General features: G+C 47.6%; 1 protein-coding gene across 2 annotated transcripts in view; it reads right to left on the reverse strand.

Annotated features, from left to right (window-relative positions):
- The window catches only part of LOC119971925 (synaptojanin-2-like), a 206,679-nt gene that overhangs the window by 112,509 nt on the left and 76,719 nt on the right, over positions 1 to 17,451 (reverse strand). For both annotated transcript variants that reach the window (XR_005461948.1, XM_038808263.1), the window contains exons 4-6: positions 15,389 to 15,614; positions 9,813 to 9,896; positions 3,851 to 3,912 (exon numbers count right to left, since the gene is read on the reverse strand). Coding sequence is in view for 1 of the 2 variants with exons in the window: in XM_038808263.1 (XP_038664191.1) it covers positions 3,851 to 3,912; positions 9,813 to 9,896; positions 15,389 to 15,614 (372 nt within the window). In the remaining variant the exon portion in view is untranslated. The remainder of the gene's footprint in view (positions 1 to 3,850; positions 3,913 to 9,812; positions 9,897 to 15,388; positions 15,615 to 17,451) is intronic.

The raw sequence follows: 17,451 nt of genomic DNA on the forward strand, positions 1-17,451 counted from the left end.
TCGTAGTCTTGGCGAGCGTGCGTGGTCGCGACAGGTCGAGTGTGATGGAAGCAAGTCGTGGCGAGAGTTCCAGATCCTCCTCGGTGGCAGAGTAATCGCTGGCAGGGCCTTCTGTGTTGGCCCAAGATGGCGGCGCCCAGGGCACGCAGGTGGCGTCCGGGACCCAAGATGGGGGCGCCCGTGGGAACCTCGTGGCGGCTGGGGGCAGTGTCAGCGACGTCTGCGGGCCGGTCGGGGCACCCGGGTGCGGGGGTAGGGAGGACCGTGGGCCTGTTGCGGGGGCCGGGAGGCGGGCCGGAGATGTCAGTGCGCGGCCCTGGGAGGGCCCGGGGGGGGGCCTGGGGGGTGCGATCCGCGGTCGCTGCGCAGAACAGCAGCGACCGACTTGGTCTGGCAGACCACAGCGTAATGGCCCTTCTAACCGCAGCTCTTACACAGAGCGGAGCGGGCCGGGCAGCGCGGGCGGGGATGTTTGGAGAAGCAGCAAAAATAGCAGCGGGGCCCCGTTAGAATGTCGGAGCATCCCGCAGCGCAGGCTTGGAGGGGGGGGGGGGGGGGGGGGGGGGGGGGGGGTCGGGGTCAGCGGAGGATGGAGGTGGCGCGTGCCATGAAGTCCAGGGGGTTGCTGTGCGGCCAGGGGCGTATGCGCGGGCGTTCAGGTTGGCGATTTCCAGGGAGGTTGCAAGGGTCCGTGCCTCAGCTGGGCTGAGGGCGTTCGTCTCCAGCAATCGCTGGCGGATAGAGGAGGATTGCATGCCGGCAACGTAAGCGTCTCTAATTAAAAGTTCCATGTGCTCTGCGCAGAAACCTGGGGACAAGCGCACATTCTCCCCAGAGCCGCGAGGGCCTGGTAAAACTCGTCGAGTGACTCACCAGGGAACTGTTGTCTAGTAGTCAGGAGATGCCGTGCGTATACTTCGTTGACCGGCCGGAGAAAGTGTCCTCTTAGAATATCCATGGCCGCGTTATAATCATTTCCATCCTCAATTATTGAATATACCGCCGTGCCCACGCACGAGTGGAGGATGTGGAGATTCTGCTCCTTGGTGGGCTTGCCGGCTGCAGTTGTCAGGTAACTGTTGAAACACGCCTGCCAATGTTTAAAAATTGCAGGCGCATTTGAAGCATGCGGGCTGATGCGGAGGCAGTCAGGCTTGATGCGTAGCTCCATTTCACAATTCTAGCTGATTAAATTGATGTACCATCAATTGGACATGAGGCACGATGAAGATCCAAACTTTGGCTTTAATCAACTAGTTATTAGCCCGGTGGTCGACTACAGAGAAAGGCCAACCGCCAGGAACTCTGGGTGCTTATACCCCGCCTCGGAGGCGGGGTCTACTTGCCTCTCGACCAATTGGTGAGCAGTCACGTGACTAGTCCCAGCCAATCAGACGAGAGGCACATGACCAGCCAGATCCAATGGAGAACCAATGCTCTGCACCAATGGCAGTGCTCCCATTCATACCATCACAATCAGCTCCTCTCCCCTTCCTACACAGCATCTTTTAGTCAAGTTGCCCCTGCCCATGAAGCAGAGTTGTTAACTTGGGTGAGGAGCCTCTGAATCACAGTAAAGTTTGAAGACAGCAGTCACCTTCCCAGCTCAGCCTCATTAACTTTCCCTTTGTCCCCGCACACAGTAACTTCCCCAATTACACCAGCCTGCCTGCCCTAAATTGTCACAAGAACATCCCAGGCCACTTGGCGCCCACAATAAAGGTGGTTTTGGAGCTTAAGGAGCACTTTGGGCTAACCATGCACCCTGGCTGTTTGATGGGGCAAGCAGCCAGTGAATTTAGGCTAACCATGCACCCTGGCTGTGTGGTGGGGCAAGCAGCCGGTGAATTTAGGCTAACCATGCACCCTGGCTGTGTGGTGGGGCAAGCTGCCAGTGAATTTAGGCTAACCATGCACCCTGGCTGTGTGGTGGGGCAAGCAGCCGGTGAATTTAGGCTAACCATGCACCCTGGCTGTTTGGTGGGGCAAGCAGCCGGTGAATTTAGGCTAACCATGCACCCTGGCTGTTTGGCTGGGCAAGCAGCCGGTGAAGTTAGGCTAACCATGCACCCTGGCTGTTTGGTGGGGCAAGCAGCCTGGCTGTTTGGTGGGGCAAGCAGCCGGTGAAGTTAGGCTAACCATGCACCCTGGCTGTGTGGTGGGGCAAGCAGCCAGTGAATTTAGGCTAACCATGCACCCTGGCTGTTTGATGGGGCAAGCAGCCGGTGAATTTAGGCTAACCATGCACCCTGGCTGTTTGGCTGGGCCAGCAGCCGGTGAAGTTAGGCTAACCATGCACCCTGGCTGTTTGGTGGGGCAAGCAGCCGGTGAATTTAGGCTAACCATGCACCCTGGCTGTTTGGTGGGGCAAGCAGCCGGTGAATTTAGGCTAACCATGCACCCTGGCTGTTTGATGGGGCAAGCAGCCTGGCTGTTTGATGGGGCAAGCACCCTGGCTGTTTGGTGGGGCAAGCGGCCAGTGAATTTAGGACTCTGCTACCAGGCTTTCCTTTCGCCATTGTTGCCTCAGGAGGTGGTGAAACCCGTGATCCCAAACACGATCACCATCGCCCCACCGAAGGCCGTGACCCACAGTTTGGCCCTAAGCTGTTTTACACATCTCTATCCTTCTTTCCTTCTTTATAATACTTGTTAAAACTGACCGCTTCGACCAAGACCCAATCATCTAGTCCCACATGCAGCTCGGTATCCTGTTTTACTCTATAAGTTTCCTGTGGAGCATCTTTGGACATTTTCCCACACTAATGGTGCTATATAAATACAAGTTGTTGATGTTATAATGTTACTTTACAATCAGACGATTGTTTGATATACAGACTCGGTGTTGTTTGTACCATGAAACCATAGAAACGTTATGATACCTGTGCAGATCCGTACCGAGCTACTTCCCCAAGGCCTTTTTCCAAGCCAGAGGCAAAATGATTATGGTGTTTGTGTGGGGAGGGAATAATCCAAGAATCCACAAAACTACACTACAAAGGAGAAGAAGCATGGGAGGCTTGGGTCTCCCGAACTTGCAATATTAGCACCGTGCAGCCTCGGCCGAGAGAGTGAGGGGGTGAGTGAAGGAGCCAAATACAGAATGGGTGAGGATGGAGGAGTCTGCTGTACAGGAATGACCATCTGGGCCCCCACCACAACAGCACTCCCATCCCTGCCAGCAACACACACAACCAGCCCAGCGATCAGCAGTACCACCCACACCTGCAGGCTGGCTGGCAGAACATCCGAAGGTGGCTTCCGTAAAGCATGGGGACATTTCACCAACCTGTTCCAAGACCTGTTTGAAGCCAACAACTGATAGAACGGGAGGGAGTGGCCGACACAGAGACCAGAGGGCCCAACACAAGGCCGCATGAAAAAGAACCCTCAAAAAGCAGGGAGACAACAGGGTGGGAAGAGCGGGAAAGAAGGGAGGGAAGGCCAAGTGACAGGGAGAGAGAAGAGAGAAGGAGGGCACTGCACTGCTCACAGACAAACATGGATAAAACCCGTAAAGAAGGGAAGTGGGGGTGAGGGGGATGCCAAAAGGGAAAGACACGTGAACTGTAACTGTCTCACCTATCTTTATGTGCAGTGTAAAAAATGTAAAACTTTAATTAAAATATTTTAAAAAGAAAGTAAAAGTTACGATGGAGAAAGAGGCCATTCAGCCAACAGAGAGAGAGAAAAAACTAGACGTTAATTTTAATCCCATTTTCCAGCACCTGGGCCATAGCCTTGTTGGTTACAGCACTTCAGATGCAGATCCAAGTTCCTTTAAATGAGAAGAGCGATTCAGCCCCAAACACTAACCTATCCTAAGATTAATATCAATAAAGCGCATTACCTATCGAAAGCTGGAGCATCGGCTTCGATTCCTCTGGTCAGCCGCAGGTGGTGAGAGCCAACCTGAAAAATAAAGCAGGAAACCAGAGAGCTTTAGTCATTATATTTATATTAAAAAAGGGCTACAATCCTTTTCTTTCCTTCCAATTTTATATCTCTTACTCCCAGCTACGCCACGTGACATTTCTATATCGGAAAGCACCGTGGGTTGAGGGGGGCGCCAGAAGGTGGATTAGGTTGGAAGATATAATCATCCCTCTATAGTCTCAGCGTCGCCCCTGGCTACGCCACACCAATGATTGCCAGCACCGTCTCCACCAAGGGGGGTAGCCATGTCTGTCCCCCAGCTGGGTAGGTGCTGCTGCCTGCGTTAAATGCCACCCTGTATGGCAAGAACAAAAGAGAGTACATCAGTAGGTGCTTTGCAATTTCTGTGATGCGCCACTGATATTGTGCGCCGTGATCTCCGGCCTCCATTTTTTTGGTTTCAGTTTGCATTAGGATTCTTGTGAGTTTGAACGTTGCTTTAAACAAAAAAAAGAGAATTAGTTTCATGCTGAGTTTGGGGGAATGAGTAGAAAGCTGACCCCGTCACTTGCAATGGATTTGCGGAGTGAAGCGGGATATCTGCACATGAAAAAGCAGCCTTTTAACACATATATTCAGTATGTATATATTTTAGGTCTGTGTATATATTTGTGTGTGTCACAGTGCCAGAGGTGGAGGGGTCAGCGAGGTTTCTGCAAGGGTTTGGAGGATTGGAGAGTTTGGCAGGATGAAGTCCGTGTCGTCTGGCTGACCAAGTTCAATGCCTGACAAGATGATTTATTAAAATTTGGAGCTCTTTTGAATGAAATGGATGAAATTACTGTATTGTTTTGCTTATTTCAGCAGACTCATACAGTTCTGTGATAATAAAGTGCAAGTGTTCCGTTCGTACCCTAAACATTTTAAGGAGTCTGTCAATATATAAAGTTCAAAGGTTTGTGAGATAAAGATAAAAGTATTCCCTTTGATGTCATGGAAACCCTTGAAATGCTTTTTTCATAGTCAATTTCATTGTCCTTTAGCTTTTTTTGGCCTGTCGTGAGAACAAAGAGACACCCTCTTAAAAAAAAAACTACGGTTAGAAAACAGCTGCTATACTGAGTTAATGGATCCGTGCAGCGCTATATAAATAAACAATCTTAATCCTCCCTTGGAAACTTTCTGAACTTGTCAGTTCGAAGCTTATAAAAGGCAATGGTCTGCAAAATTGAATGTAAACAATGCAGTTCATAGCTTTTAGGCTTCGAGTCACACAAACAGGGCAGACGGTAGCAGTGGGAAGATTGGTAGCACAGTCGCTTCACAGTTTCAGGGTCCCAGGTTTGATTTCTGGCTTGGATCACTGTCTGTGTGGAGTCTGCACATCCTCCCCGTGTGTGCGTGGGTTTCCTCCGGGTGCTCCCGTTTCTTCCCACAGTCCAAAGATGTGCAGGTTAGGTGGATTGGCCATGAAAAAATGCCCTTAGTGTTCAAACAAAAGGTTAGCTGGGATAGAGTGGAGGAGTGGGCTTATATAGGGTGCTCTTTCCAAGAGCCGGTGCAGATTCGATGGGCCAAATGGCCTCCTTCTGCACTGTGAATTCTATGATTCTATGAATAGGCTGACAAAACTTAAAGACCAATGAAATTCACTGTGAAAAAAATCACTTCAAAAGGTTTCCACCACATGAAAGGGAATACTTTTACCTTCATCTCATAGATCTTTGAACTTGGCATACTGACAGACTTTGAAGAGTTTAAAGGCTGCAAATGGGAAGAGCAGTCAAACAACCCCCAACTTGAGCCCCTCCAGCCTGGCACAAGCCCCCCTAACCCCCATGTCCCATGAAGGACCCCGCCCTCGGAACCCTTTTGGAGAGTGTACCCACTCCCTTGCGGTTCCTCGGACTGCAAGACGGCAGGTTGGCTCTGCCAAGGGGTGGGGCCTGATGGGGGTGGAAAATACAGGTAGGGGGCTGAAGGCAGGAGATTGAGGATTTGGGCCGTTCCCAGCAATCCATAGATGCGGCAGCATAGAGATTGAGGCGCCCTTAAAAATGGTGCCCCTGTCTCGGAGGAGCAAGACCAGTCTGCGAGATTAGGTCCCGCCCCTCTCAGGTTCAGCAAGAACCCCGGTGTGCTAATGAATGGCATTGAAAACCCTATTTTTTTATTTAAAAAAAAAAATTTAGAGTACCCAATTATTTTTTTCCAATTAAGGGGCAATTTAGCATGGCCAATCCACCTACCCTGCACATTTTTGGGTTGTGGGGGCAAAACCCACGCAGACACGGGGAGGATGTGCAAACTCCACACGGACAGTGACCCAGAGCCGGGATCGAACCTGGGATCTCAGCGCCGTGAGGGAGCAAGGCTAACCCACTGCGCCACCGTGCTACCCTTGAAAACCTTATTGAGGGTAACCTTTTTCTAAGTGTCACTGAATGGCACATCGCGGTGTTGAATCCACAATAAGTAGAAAGCATAGACAATAGTAGAAATTAGAAAAAGGTTTATTTCAATAAAATTCTAATACTCCTCCATTCCCCTGAGGATCTTCTTCCCCGACCTGCTCCTAGGTCGGGATTTTTGTACAACTGGGGCTCTCATTGTGGAGAAGATGCCATACCCTCTCAAAGGGAAAGCCCCCCACCCCCATCTTAAAGGGGAAGTTCATATTCCAGGGAGGTGAAGGGAAATTGTGTTGTCTGATCCCGGGACCTCCATCGGGGTTACAACACAGGGTCACTCCATGTCCCAGCGGGAATCACTCTGATTTTCCCACTCACGGTAATCGGGAAAAGCGTGCCCATAGAATTTCACAGCACAGAAGGCCATTCTTTGGAACAGCTATACAATTAGTCCCACTTCCCTACTTAAAGTCCGGTAAATTATCCTTCATAATTATTTATCAAATTTCCTTTTAATTGCTCTATTGAATCTACTTTGACCACCTATTTAGGTAGCACATTTCTGATTATAAGAAATTACTGCATAAGATGCTTAAATCTGTTTCCTCTCGCTGCAACACTCTTGCCAGTGGAAATCTGCTCTATCAAAACCCCTCATAATGTTGAATACCTCTTTTAAACCTCTCCTTAGCTCGAAGGAGAACAATCCCAGCATCTCCATGTAACTGAAGTTCTTGCTCCCTGATACCATCCAGTAAATGGCTTCATCATCTTCTCCCTGAACTTGCCATCCATTCCAAAGTGTTATGCTCAGAATTGGACACACTGGGGCCAAACCAGTCATTTATAACAGTTTTCCTTGCTTTTATACGTGTTCCACACGGTTTTTATAAAATTGTTTTACTATTTTGGTTACTGTTTGACTTTTGCAGAGTTCTAGCACAGTTCAAAGTTTAACTTGCCCATGCAGAAAGAGGTTTGGCAGTTCCTGTCTCCTTCACAGATGACCTGGCGCCAGACATGGGTCAGGCTCCCTTTAGGATTACAAGTGGAAGCTTGAAAGAGCGGGAAACTGCCAGAAGAGGGTAGAAGGAGTAAGAGGCCATATCGCAGAGCATCTTGCCCAAGCTTAATGTCAAGAAACATGTGAGGTATGTTGTTAATGAGCTTTGCCAGCTGCTCCAGGCAATTGCAGTCTCAGAGCTGGGCATGGGCAGCACTGTCTGTGGCAGGAAAAGTCTCCCTACTTGTTGCCCTCAACTTTTCTGGCAATCTCCTTTCAGACTGCAAGAGGTGACATTAGCAACATCTCCAGGTCCAGTGTATCAGAAGTTACTGAGGTTATATACAGCACGAGAAACACTTACATTGCCTTCCCTCTTGGCAGAAGGAAGCAGAAGGAGCGAGCACAAGTTTCACACACATGGAAAGCATCCAGACATTCCAAGCTGCTTCTGACTGGATGAACACTGACTTACATTTTCTCCATCCATCATCAGAACCCTTGGATATTCAACGATCGAGAAGAATTCCACTTCCTCAGCAGAGAACTGGTTTGTAATCATAGGCAGCTGGGATCATACAGATCTATGCAGTGTCATTATAACCACTGCCGCCCAGATCCCCCCTCATTTCCCACACTCCCTCGATCCTCCCCACCCCCTGGACCCCCTCGATCCCCACTTCGCCTTGATTGCCCCTCCCCTTGATCCACCCTCCCCTTCACTCCCCCTCACCTCCTTGACCCCCCCAACCCTCCAACCCCTTCGATCTCCCAACCCCTCGAACCACACTCCCCCATCAATCTATCAATTCCCCCCACCCCTTGATCCTCTCTCATTCACTCCCCACTCCTCAATTGGCCCTCATTTACCCCCACCTCCTCCATCTCCTCATCCACACCTGACCCCTCGATCTCCCCTCATTCACCCCATCCCTCAATTTGTCTTGTTCAAGGGCGTCACGGTGGCGCAGTCGTTAGCATGCTGCCTCATGGTGCTGAGGACCTGGGTTCAATCCCGGGCCGGGTCGCCAACCACGCGGAGTTTGCACATTCTCCGTGTCTGCATGAGTCTCAACCTCACAACCCAAAAAATGTGCAGGGTAGGTGGATTGGCCACATTAAATTGCCCCTTAATTGGAATTTATTTACCTTTTTTAAATCCCCCCTCATTCACCCCCAGGCCTTCAATTTCACTCGTTCCCCCCCAGCCCTTCGATACCCCTCGTTCCCCCCATGCATTCTCAATCCCCCACCCCCTCAATCCCCACTTGTTCACCACCACCCCCTCGATCAACCCCTCGTTGACCCCCACCACCTCCATTGGTCATTCCAACTTGTCAATCCCCCCATTTCACCCCCACCCCTCAATCCCCTCATTCATCCCACCCCTTGATCGCCCCTCTTTCCGCCCACACCCTCTAGTCCCCTCATTCACCCCCACACCCTCTATCCTCTATCCTCAGACCCTCCACCCTCTCGATCCCTCACTGGCCTCTCTATCCCCGTTCATTCCCCCCATCCTCTCGATCCTTCACAAGCTTCATCTCTCCTCATTCCCATCCCCCAACCCCATCAATCCACGGTTGAACCTCCCAGCCCCTCAATCCCCTAACACCCTCCATTCCCCACACCGTCAATCCCTGCTCAATCCCCTCACTCCTTGATCTAGTTGCCCCCAATATCCCCGCAAACGGCCGTTACCCCCTTCCCCTCGTCCTTGCAATTCCTTGATTGCCCCTTCCCCTTGATCCACCCTCCTTTACCTCATTCCCCTCCCTCACATCAACACTGGAGCCCCAGAAACTCTCGGGACTAATAGGCATGCTAACATCTCCAGCTTAGGCGGCATTGGTTATAAGGCTTTGTTGAGTCAACATGTTTAGTATAGGTGTATCAGATATTGATATTAATAACCATCCACTGCAACTCTCACCATCTCCAGATGTTTCAAATTCATCCCATCACTGGATTTAAATGTGATGGGCAGAAAGAGTAAGTCAGACAATGCACAACTGTCCCCGACTTAAATCAATCTCACCTGAAAGTGCCATTTATCCCATATTTCCTCTGCCGACCATTATAACGTTTTAACTGTAGTTCAGCAATTTTATCTGATATTGATAATCGTCAATAATCGGTGAGTGAGAGATCATTCAGTCTCAACAGATGAATATAAACAGACATGGTATGCTTAGCATAACAAAGGAAATGCATTGTTTATGGCAATGAATTGAATTTTGTTTCTGTTTTTGGAAATTTATTGAACGAGTGAACTAGACGACTGCAGCTATATATAATTGTACCCTAGTGTGCAAATAAACAGTTGTCATTCAAACAAAACAGTTGTGCTGAAAATAAACCACAAAAACAAAGCTAAAAAGAGATGGTGCAATTACCGAATGCCACCAAATGAAGCCGCAATCTCCTATTTCTGTCTGCGCTTTTATCTCATTCAGCTATATAAACACAGCGCAGAGAATGTCTTGTTTGGAACAATAAAAACTGAATTAGTCCCACATTACCTGCACTCCGGGCTGCTCCCAAAATAATGGGACTGATCCTCGTATCTGGACAAAGGAAGACACTGCATCATCCAAATAAATTACCTAGGAGCAGAAAAGAATGATAAATTGAGATTGAAACTGGGGTGGCACGGTGGCGCAGTGGTTAGCACTGCTACCTCATGGCGGCGAGGACCCGGGTTCGATCCTGGCCCTGGGTCACTGTCCATGTGGAGTTTGGACATTCTCCCCATGTCTGTGTGGATCTTACCCCCCACAACCCAAAGATGTGCAGGGCAGGTGGATTGGCCACGCTAAATTGCCCCTTAATTGGGAAAACAAAGAATTGGGCACTTCAAATTTTTTGTTAAATTTAGATCGAAACAAAAACAAAATCCATCATCAGTAAAATGAAAGCATCAACAGTTCAGGACTTTAATCTTAATATACATTAGTTTCTGAAATAAATGTTAGATACCCATGCTAATCTCAATTCACCAACACTGAGAGCGACAGGCCTACAAATTCTTTGGGAGGTGTGCATGGCGGGGGCGGGGGGGGACATTGAGGAGGTGAGAGGCTAGTGGAGTACCAGCAATCAGCAACCGCCTGCAATCATTTCCAATGGGTCGGGAGGAGTGCCGCTGCTTCTGCTGGATCCACATTCAGGCGAATATGTGGGCTTTCCCTCTGGGTAGTGTTTGGAGGTGAGAATTTAGTCAATGGCAAGAGGCTGAAGCAATCGCAAATTGATAACAAGTCCTAATAATTTAATCATTTGCCCCATTAAATGTTTCAAACATGTTCTCCGGCTGCAAATAGATCTACCTGATCAAATATGGTGGCTCATCCACGTCCTCCCTGGCACATAGGGAACTCTGTGGGCCGTTCATTGTGCAAAAAAATGCAGCTGAATTTCTAGGCCTTTGGATTTCTATAGGATCCACCTCAAATCTCGGTGCAAGTTTTAATTTGCTTTCGATAACCTGTTTAATACACAAGCTTATGATTCACTTAAGAACCTCTTCGGAAAAAAAATGCATGTGATTCTTGAGTTTAGCTCCAACTGCTGCTGGCCTCCCGTAGCTGGCTCAGACTCCCATTACGGTCAGTTAGCAGCCACAGGAACCTCTGAGGCAAAACAGGCTCTAGCCTTATTTCAAGTCTATCATTAAACAACTCCATCTTTACACAGATCAGCTTGAATACTGACAATTAAATGCTTTAGAGAGGGAGCAGAAGAGATTTACCAGGATGTTGCCTGGTATGGAGGGCATTAGCTAGGAGGAGAGGTTGAATAAACTTGGTTCGTTCTCACTGGAACGAAGGAGGTTGAGGGGCGACCTGATAGAGGTCTACAAAAGTATGAAGGGCATAGACAGAGTGGATTAACAGAGATTTTTCCCAGGGTAGCGGGATCAATTACTATGGGGCATAGGTTTAAGGTGTGAGGGGCAAGGTTTAGAGATGTACGAGGCAAGTTTTTTTACACAGAGCGTAGTGGGTGCCTGGAACTCGCTGCCGGAGGAGGTGGTGGAAGCAGGGATGATAGTGACATTTAAGGGGCATCTTGACAAATACATGAATAGGATGGGAATAGAGGAATACGGATCCAGGAAGTGTAGAAGATTTTAGTTTAGACGGGCAGCATGGTCGGCGCAGACTTGGAGGGCCAAAGGGTCTGTTCTTGTGCTGTACTTTTCTTTGTTCTTTGTTCTGGTGTATCCATCAGAACGAATATTAAGTCAGATACCAAGGGCTGGATTTTATGTTCCCTAATCAGGCATGCCAAACACCCCCTACCCCACCCCACTTCTTTCATGTCATCAGTCTCCAACAGTAGAGAAGGAGCACAAGTATCAAAATCGGCCATTTTGAAATTGTTAATTAACAAGGTATTAAGCTAGTTAATAACCCAATTGTCAGCAATTTTTCATTGCAGCTGCTTTTTCAGGCATCAAACATAAATGAGTCTTTTAACCCAGCTAAAAAAAGACAGCACAAGGGAGCAGCAGAAAAGAAGACCCCGAGGCAGTCAGCATCAGTTAAAAGAGATGTCCGGTCCAGTCCCCAGAAAGCAAAGTGTGGCACCGCAGGAAAGTCATTAAGTGCTTGGTTGGTGGGTATTTTGCCCGTTTGTGGAGCAGACAGACCCGGACCTGCGTGATACACCTCTACTCGGCAACAGATCAAAGAGAGGTGAGGCTCGAGGCCTTTGCTTACCTCTGGGGAGTAGAAAGAGCCAGACTGGCCTACTTGTGTCCTGGCTTCAGTTTTGAAAACCAAAAATCAGAGTAACATCACAGCAAAACCATAAGTTCATTGCTGAGAAACTGCTGTTAATTGCATTACATAGAACATAGAACAGTACAGCACAGAACAGGCCCTTCGGCCCTCAATGTTGTGCCGATCCATGATCACCCTACTCAAACCCACGTATCCACCCTATACCCGTAACCCAACAACCCCCCCCCTTAACCTTACTTTTATTAGGACACTACGGGCAATTTAGCATGGCCAATCCACCTAACCCGCACATCTTTGGACATTATTTTTAAAGAAGTAACTTATTAGATTTAAGTAAGAAACACAAGAGGAGTGTAAAAGCCAAGTCAAGGCTAAGTAAATTAATATAAGTAAACCAAGCTAAAATAAAGGTCTCTGAAGAATAAAGCCAGACGGACTCGAAACGTTAACACTAATGTGAAGTAAAGTTTAGGCAGGGCAGCTCAGTCGTGTGCAATACGGTAGCATGGTGGTTAGCATCAATGCTTCACAGCTCCAGGGTCCCAGGTTCGATACCCGGCTGGGTCACTGTCTGTGTGGAGTCTGCACGTCCTCCCCGTGTGTGCGTGGGTTTCCTCCGGGTGCTCCGGTTTCCTCCCACAGTCCAAAGATGTGCGGGTTAGGTGGATTGGCCATGCTAAATTGCCCGTAGTGTAAGGTTAATGGGGGGATTGTTGGGTTACGGGTATACGGGTTACGTGGGTTTAAGTAGGGTGATCATTGCTCGGCACAACATCGAGGGCCGAAGGGCCTGTTCTGTGCTGTACTGTTCTATGTTCTATGTTCTATACGATATGGAAGTCATGGACGCTGCCGATGTCCTAGATGACCACATGTGCTGGAAAAACGGCAGCAAAAACACGAGCTCTGGGTTTTGGCGCTCAAGTGGCAACTGGAATCACTATGGCGCCACCACGAGGCTGAGAGCTACGTAGATAGAGGTGGTCACACCACAGATTCTGAGCCTCGAGACAGAAAAGGGAATGGGTGTCTGCCAGGAAGTCCAAGAGAACTAAGCAGGTTGTGCAGGAGCCCCTGGTGTGCCGCTCATCAATTGGTTTTCCGTTTTGGGTATCAGTGAGCGCTTTGGTCTCTCTGAGGATTGTGATCCACAGATGGTTCTGCTGTACAGGAGGAGAAAGAGCAGCAGTGATCGGGGATTCGTTAGTTAGTGGTACAGAAAGGAGTTTCTGTGGCCTTATATGGGACACCAGGATGGTAATGTTGATTCTTTGGTGCCACGATCAAGGATGTCATGGAGCAGTTCCACTGATTCCCGACAGTGCAGGAGGAGGCCATTCGGCCCATCAGGTTTGCACCGATCTTCCAAAAGAACCCTACCTAGGCCCACTTCCCTGTCCTATCCCACCTACCCTGTCAGCCCACCTGAGCGGCACATCTTTGGACACTAATTTAGAATGGCCAATCCACCTAACTTGCACATCTTTGGACTGTGGGAGGAAACTGGAGCACCTGGATAAATCCCACACAGACACAGGGAGGATGCGCAAGCTCCACACAGACAATCACCCAAGGTTGATATCGAACCAGAGTGCCTGGCACTGTGAGGCAGCAGTGCTAACCACTGTGCCTCTACAGGACATTCTTCTGGGGGAGGGTGATTAGCCCAAGGTCATGTCCACATTGGTACCAATGACCTAGTAGGAAAGCGAAGAGGTCTTGAAAGCAGATTTTAGGGAGCTAGGAAGGAGATTGAAAAGCAGCACCTCTAAAGCAGTAATCTCAGGATTAATCCCAGTCTCACATGCATGCATGCGAGTACAGAAATAGGAGAATTGAGGGAGCACGTGGCTGGAAATTTGGTGCAGGAGGGAGGGCATCAGATTTCGAGGCATTGACACCAGTCCTGGGGATGGTGCGATCTGCACAAACTGGATGGTTTACGCCTGAACAGGACTGGGATGAATATCCTCATAGAGAGATTTGAAAGTGTTGTTGTTGGAGGATTTAAACTAGATGAGCAGAGGAATAAGAACCTGAGGGCAGATCCATATCAGACAAATTTAGAGCAGGGAACGGGAGGTGGAGAATTGGTGAGTGATCCTGAAAGACAGGAGAAGTACAGGATAAAAACAACATATGAATTTGGCAGTGTTAAAAGGTATTTATGTAAATGCTGGGAGTGTAGCAAACAAAGATGATGAGCTGAAGGCATGCTTAGACACATGGCAGGACGATATCATCACTGTAACGGAAACCTGACTTAAAGAGGGGCAAAATGGACAGCTGAGCATACCTGGATATAGAGTTTTCAGGCAAGACAGGTAAGGGGATAAAAAAGGTGGAGGTGTAGCATTGTTGGTTAAAGAATCAATTGCAGCCGTGAGGAGGGATGATATACAAAATGCAGCATCAATGGAGGCCATTTGGATTGATCCAAGAAATAAAACAGAAGCGGCCACTCTGCCAGGAGTGTACTATAGACCCCCAAGTAGTGAGAGAGATATAGAAGAGCAAATACGTGGACAAACTTCTGAGTGTAAAACCAAAAAGGGCAATAATAGTTGGGGACTTTGACTACCCCAATATCAATTGGTATTCGAAGAGTGTGAAGGGCACAGAGGACACAAAATACTCAAACAACACTCAAGTGAACTTTTTTAGTTGGCATGTAACAATCACAATGAGAAGGGGGGCAATTCAGATTTACTCTTCGGGACTGAAGCTGGGCAAGTGGACATGCAAAGATGGCCGGGGTGGGAGCGAATAGCCCTTTTGGTTCCATTCCACCTCCCTTACCCTCCGAGAAATGTAAAATCCAGCCCTAAATTGACAGTTACTGTTTTGTCAGCACTACTTTCAGTGGACAGCAGTTGTAATGAAGGTAGAAACAACACACATTTGCCATTATTGTTATTTAGCAGATTGTACTTCATTGTATTCACACCAAAAAGCACAAATAATTCCCTGTTACTGATAAATTCACCACATGCTCATGCAAAAGAACTTGGTAACTCATTGGCATATGGTGACAGTTATTATTAAATATTATCAGGGCAATACCATGTTTGTGCATTTTTCCTGTAATACTTTGAAAGATCACCAATTGATCAAATCACAGGTCTTAGCTAGTTTATTTGAGGCTGAACCAATTAGAACACTTTTTTGCAATCAAGCCAAAGTTTAGTTCTGCATGCTTCGACTGCCCTGTAATTTTATTGCATGATATTTGCAACTTTAAAAAAGGCCATTCAGTCCGATATCTCCCTGCTGGCATTAAGGCTCCACACCAGCCCAAGAACGTGAAGGTCCCTGTAAAAAGTGAAAGTCTTTAGTTGTTGTTAAAATACCTGTTCTGTTTCAACAAAGTTGGACACATGCCCATCATCATCAATTCCTCGTACGTAGAAACTGGCGCCAATTCGTTCACAGCTGAGCCGTGATATCAGGCACGCCTTTGCCTTCTTCTCTGTGGCGTAGGCTGTACGGATCTCGATCACTCCACAGATCACCTTCAGTAGCCAATCAGAGCAGTTTACTTGGTACTGCTTGAGATGTACATGTAAAGTCTGATTCCTGCAATCAATTCACAGACACAAAATAAATAGAAATTGTCAGCCATTTTACAGAAACAAAAATGAAAACAAAACCAAGCAGATTATTTCTCCGCTAATATTCTCAGAGAAAACTGGCACAGAAGCTCGGACACTGACATCATCAATCCCTAGGGGCTGGTTTAGCACACCAGGAGCTGGTTTAGCACACTGGTCTAAATAGCTGGCTTGCAATGCAGAACAATGCCAGCAGCGCGGGTTCAATTCCCGTAACGGCCTCCCCGAACAGGCGCCGGAATGTGGCGACCTGGGGCTTTTCACATTAACTTAATTGAAACCTACTTGTGACAATAAGCGATTTTCATTTAATTTCATTCCATTTGCCTTCCCAATCACTTCCTGTACCCACACATTATTAATCACTCATCACATTCTTATCAATATCCAGGTAATTTCAATGCCAAACTTTGGAAATTAAGTCTACTCCCAATCAAAAGTCATCAATGGAGGTCATCATGCTTAATGTTTCCAAACGTTTTACTGTTTACTAAGGTACCCAAACACAAACTGATGACAGTGGGCAGCACAGTAGCACAAGTGGTTAGCACTGTGGCTTCACAGCACCAGGGTCCCAGGTTTGATTCCCTGCTGGGACACTGCCTGCGTGGAGTCTGCACGTTCTCCCCATGTGTGCGTGGGTTTCCTCCAGGTGCTCCGGTTTCCACCCACAGTCCAAAGATGTGCAGGTTAGGTGGATTGGCCATAATTACCAAAAAAGGTTAGGAGTAGTTATTGGGTTACGGGAATAGGGTGGAAGTGAGGGCTTAAGTGGGTCAGGCAGACTCGATGGGCCGAATGGCCTCCTTCTGCACTGTATGTTCTATGGCAATCATAGAATCATCAAATCTTTCAGCACAGAAGCAAGTCAGCTTATTGTGCCTGCGTGGGCTCTCTGTAAAAGTTATTGAATTTAGTCCCACAACCTGGATTTTTCCCCATAATCCTGCAATTCAATCCTCTTCAAATCCATGTTTAATTGCCCTTTGAAAGTTACCGTGGAATTTGTTTCCACAACTCATTCAGATACAGCATTCTAAATTCTAACAACCCTGTGTGAAAAGTATTCCTTTCATTTCCACTCTAGTCCTTCCTCCAGGTATTTTAAAATCTAGCTTCTCTAGTTACTGATCTACTTGTCAGAGGAAACCAGTTTCTCCCTATTTGCTAAATCCCATAAACAAATAAAAAAAATAACTTGTCCTGCCAGCTTCAAAGATGTGTGACCTTACACTCCCTTTAAAATTGCATGATTTGCTTTATACTGTATTGCCTCTTCTGATTCTTCCTTCCAACATGTACAACTTCACACTCTTCCGCATTAGATTTTATCTTCCAGGCGTCTGCCCATTTCATTACATAAGCAGAGTAATTGCAATTTATTTGAAATTCAAAGTTCTTGAAAAAAAATTGCTTTGCACAGTTCGACTTCACATGCTAAATAGACATTTAGAATGAAGGTTTTATTCAACGTTGCCATGCCATTCCCACATTACAATATCTGCAATAAACAAAAGCTGCCCTGGTGTGTTAAGGCAAATGTTAAAAATATTGTGATACCGCTTTGGATTTTGAAGCAACAGTGGATGTCTGCCAAGGTGTGTGCACATAGCAATTGGTAAACTCACCTTTGTGTTGGAGATGAACGGGGTAATATTGAACACTTAGAATCATAGAATCCCTACAGTGCAGAAGGAGGCCATTTGGCCCATCAGGTCTGTACCACCCCTCCGAAAGAGCATTCTACCTAGGCCCACTCCCCACCTTAACCCCGTAACCCCACCTAACCCACACATCTTTAG

Source organism: Scyliorhinus canicula, chromosome 1, assembly GCF_902713615.1.
Source record: "Scyliorhinus canicula chromosome 1, sScyCan1.1, whole genome shotgun sequence".
NCBI classification, from domain to species: domain Eukaryota; kingdom Metazoa; phylum Chordata; class Chondrichthyes; order Carcharhiniformes; family Scyliorhinidae; genus Scyliorhinus; species Scyliorhinus canicula.